Source organism: Sinocyclocheilus grahami, unplaced genomic scaffold (assembly GCF_001515645.1).
Source record: "Sinocyclocheilus grahami isolate Dianchi unplaced genomic scaffold, SAMN03320097.WGS_v1.1 scaffold1648.1, whole genome shotgun sequence".
Lineage (NCBI taxonomy): Eukaryota > Metazoa > Chordata > Actinopteri > Cypriniformes > Cyprinidae > Sinocyclocheilus > Sinocyclocheilus grahami.
Window position 1 is genome coordinate 214,722 of NW_015506827.1, and position 1,732 is coordinate 216,453.

The 1,732-nt window shown below is 39.3% G+C and overlaps 1 protein-coding gene across 1 annotated transcript in view; it reads right to left on the reverse strand.

The window, feature by feature from the left end:
• Nucleotides 1–1,732, reverse strand: part of LOC107571758 (protein TANC2-like) — a 42,735-nt gene that overhangs the window by 24,530 nt on the left and 16,473 nt on the right. Inside the window, 1 exon segment of the mRNA XM_016258120.1 lies at nt 649–914. Coding sequence (XP_016113606.1) covers nt 649–914 — 266 coding nt within the window.

Here is a 1,732-nt window from a genome sequence, read left to right on the forward strand (position 1 = left end):
ATGCTCTGCAGTGAATGGGTGCCGTCAGAATGAGAGTCCAAACAGCTGATAAAAACATCACAATAATCCACAGCACTCCAGTTCATCAGTTAACATCTGGAGAAGACAAAAGCTGAGACAAATCCAGCATTAAGACGTTTTTAACTAAAATACCATAATAATAGTCCATAATCCATAATAACTCTTCCTCCAGTGAAAAAGTGCATCTGCTGTTGTCTCTCACATCAAAATCCAGCCACATATGTGTTTAGAGCTGTTTAAACGCTGCTTGATCTGTGCAGATCTCTCTCCTGATTCACACCAGAACACTGACTCACTGGAGGAAGCGTTATTATGGATTATGGACTATTATTATGGTATTTTAGTTTAAAACGTCTTAATGCTGGATTTGTCTCAGCTTTTGTCTTCTCCAGATGTTAACTGATGGACTGGAGTGCTGTGTATTATTGTGATGTTTTTATCAGCTGTTTGGACTCTCATTCTGACGGCACCCATTCACTGCAGAGCATCCATTGCTGAGACACTGATGCAGTGCTACATTTCTCCAAACCTGATGAAGAAACAAACTCATCCTGATCTCGGATGAACTGAGGGTGAGCACATTTTCAACAGTTTTCATTTTTGGCTGAACTGTTCCTTTAAAGATACAAACACAAACTCTGGATTGTTTGTTCTCTCGTGCCTTTATAAAGTGCGTCCAGTGGTTCTAGCACGCCTCGTCTGAAGGCAGTGGGTGGGTCTTGGACGCAGGATCGCAGGCTGAGCAAGCTCTGAATGTGCGGCTCCTTCAGCAGAAGCTCTCTGTATGCGGCGAGCTGCGGCGAGCGACACAGAAGCGCTGCCACGTTGTGCACAAACTCCGGCACCAGACAGGTGTATGCATTATCTGCCTGACAGTAGTGATACGCCACGACCTGCAGGGGCAGACAAGAGAAGCACAGCTCAGAGAGAAACGCCGGAGTGCAGATTTTATGCTGATCTAGGGCCAGTTTGCTGTAATGATAAAATGTTACTTACAATACTGATGTGTACATTATGATGTGGAACAACAGTCCCTGAATGAGGAGTGGAAAAACAATATGCTGTGGCTGTAGTGCATCTTTATTTGTCCCCTGAGAGGCTTGAGTGGCACAGTGCTGAATTACAAACTTTTTCTCCCTTAATTTGGAATTTGGCAAGTCTTTTGTCATTAGTTTCTGTGGGACGCCCATCTCTGAGACAAGTGCACATAATTGGTTCCATTAAAGCAGTTATTAGCTTAATTAGCTGCTTTAATACATGATTCGAAGGGCAAAAACACTTCTGACGTTGTCTCGGTTTTGAGGATTATGCAGCAGAGGTAGTGCCTACTCAAACATAAAGAAAGAAAGAAATAATAAAAAGAAATAATTGAGTACAAAAAAAAATAAAAATCGGCATATTATATCAAACTTTTTTTTTTTTTTTTGCAAGACCTTTGTTTGCCCAAAAAACCTTGTGTTCAGTCAGAGCATGCAAATGCAATATTTCTTGAGAGAATGTAAACATTTTGCAAACAAATGCAAATGTTTTGTAAGTGAACAGTTTCTCATAAGAACACAAATGTTTTGCAAAAAAAAAATGTTTCTTTGAAATGAAGGCCTGTTTCTTGTATCTATCTATACATCTGTCTATCTGTCTATCATCTGATGTTTATTTTATATTTAGTTAGATTTTATATATTTATTTATTTATAATTATAATATATTAATCT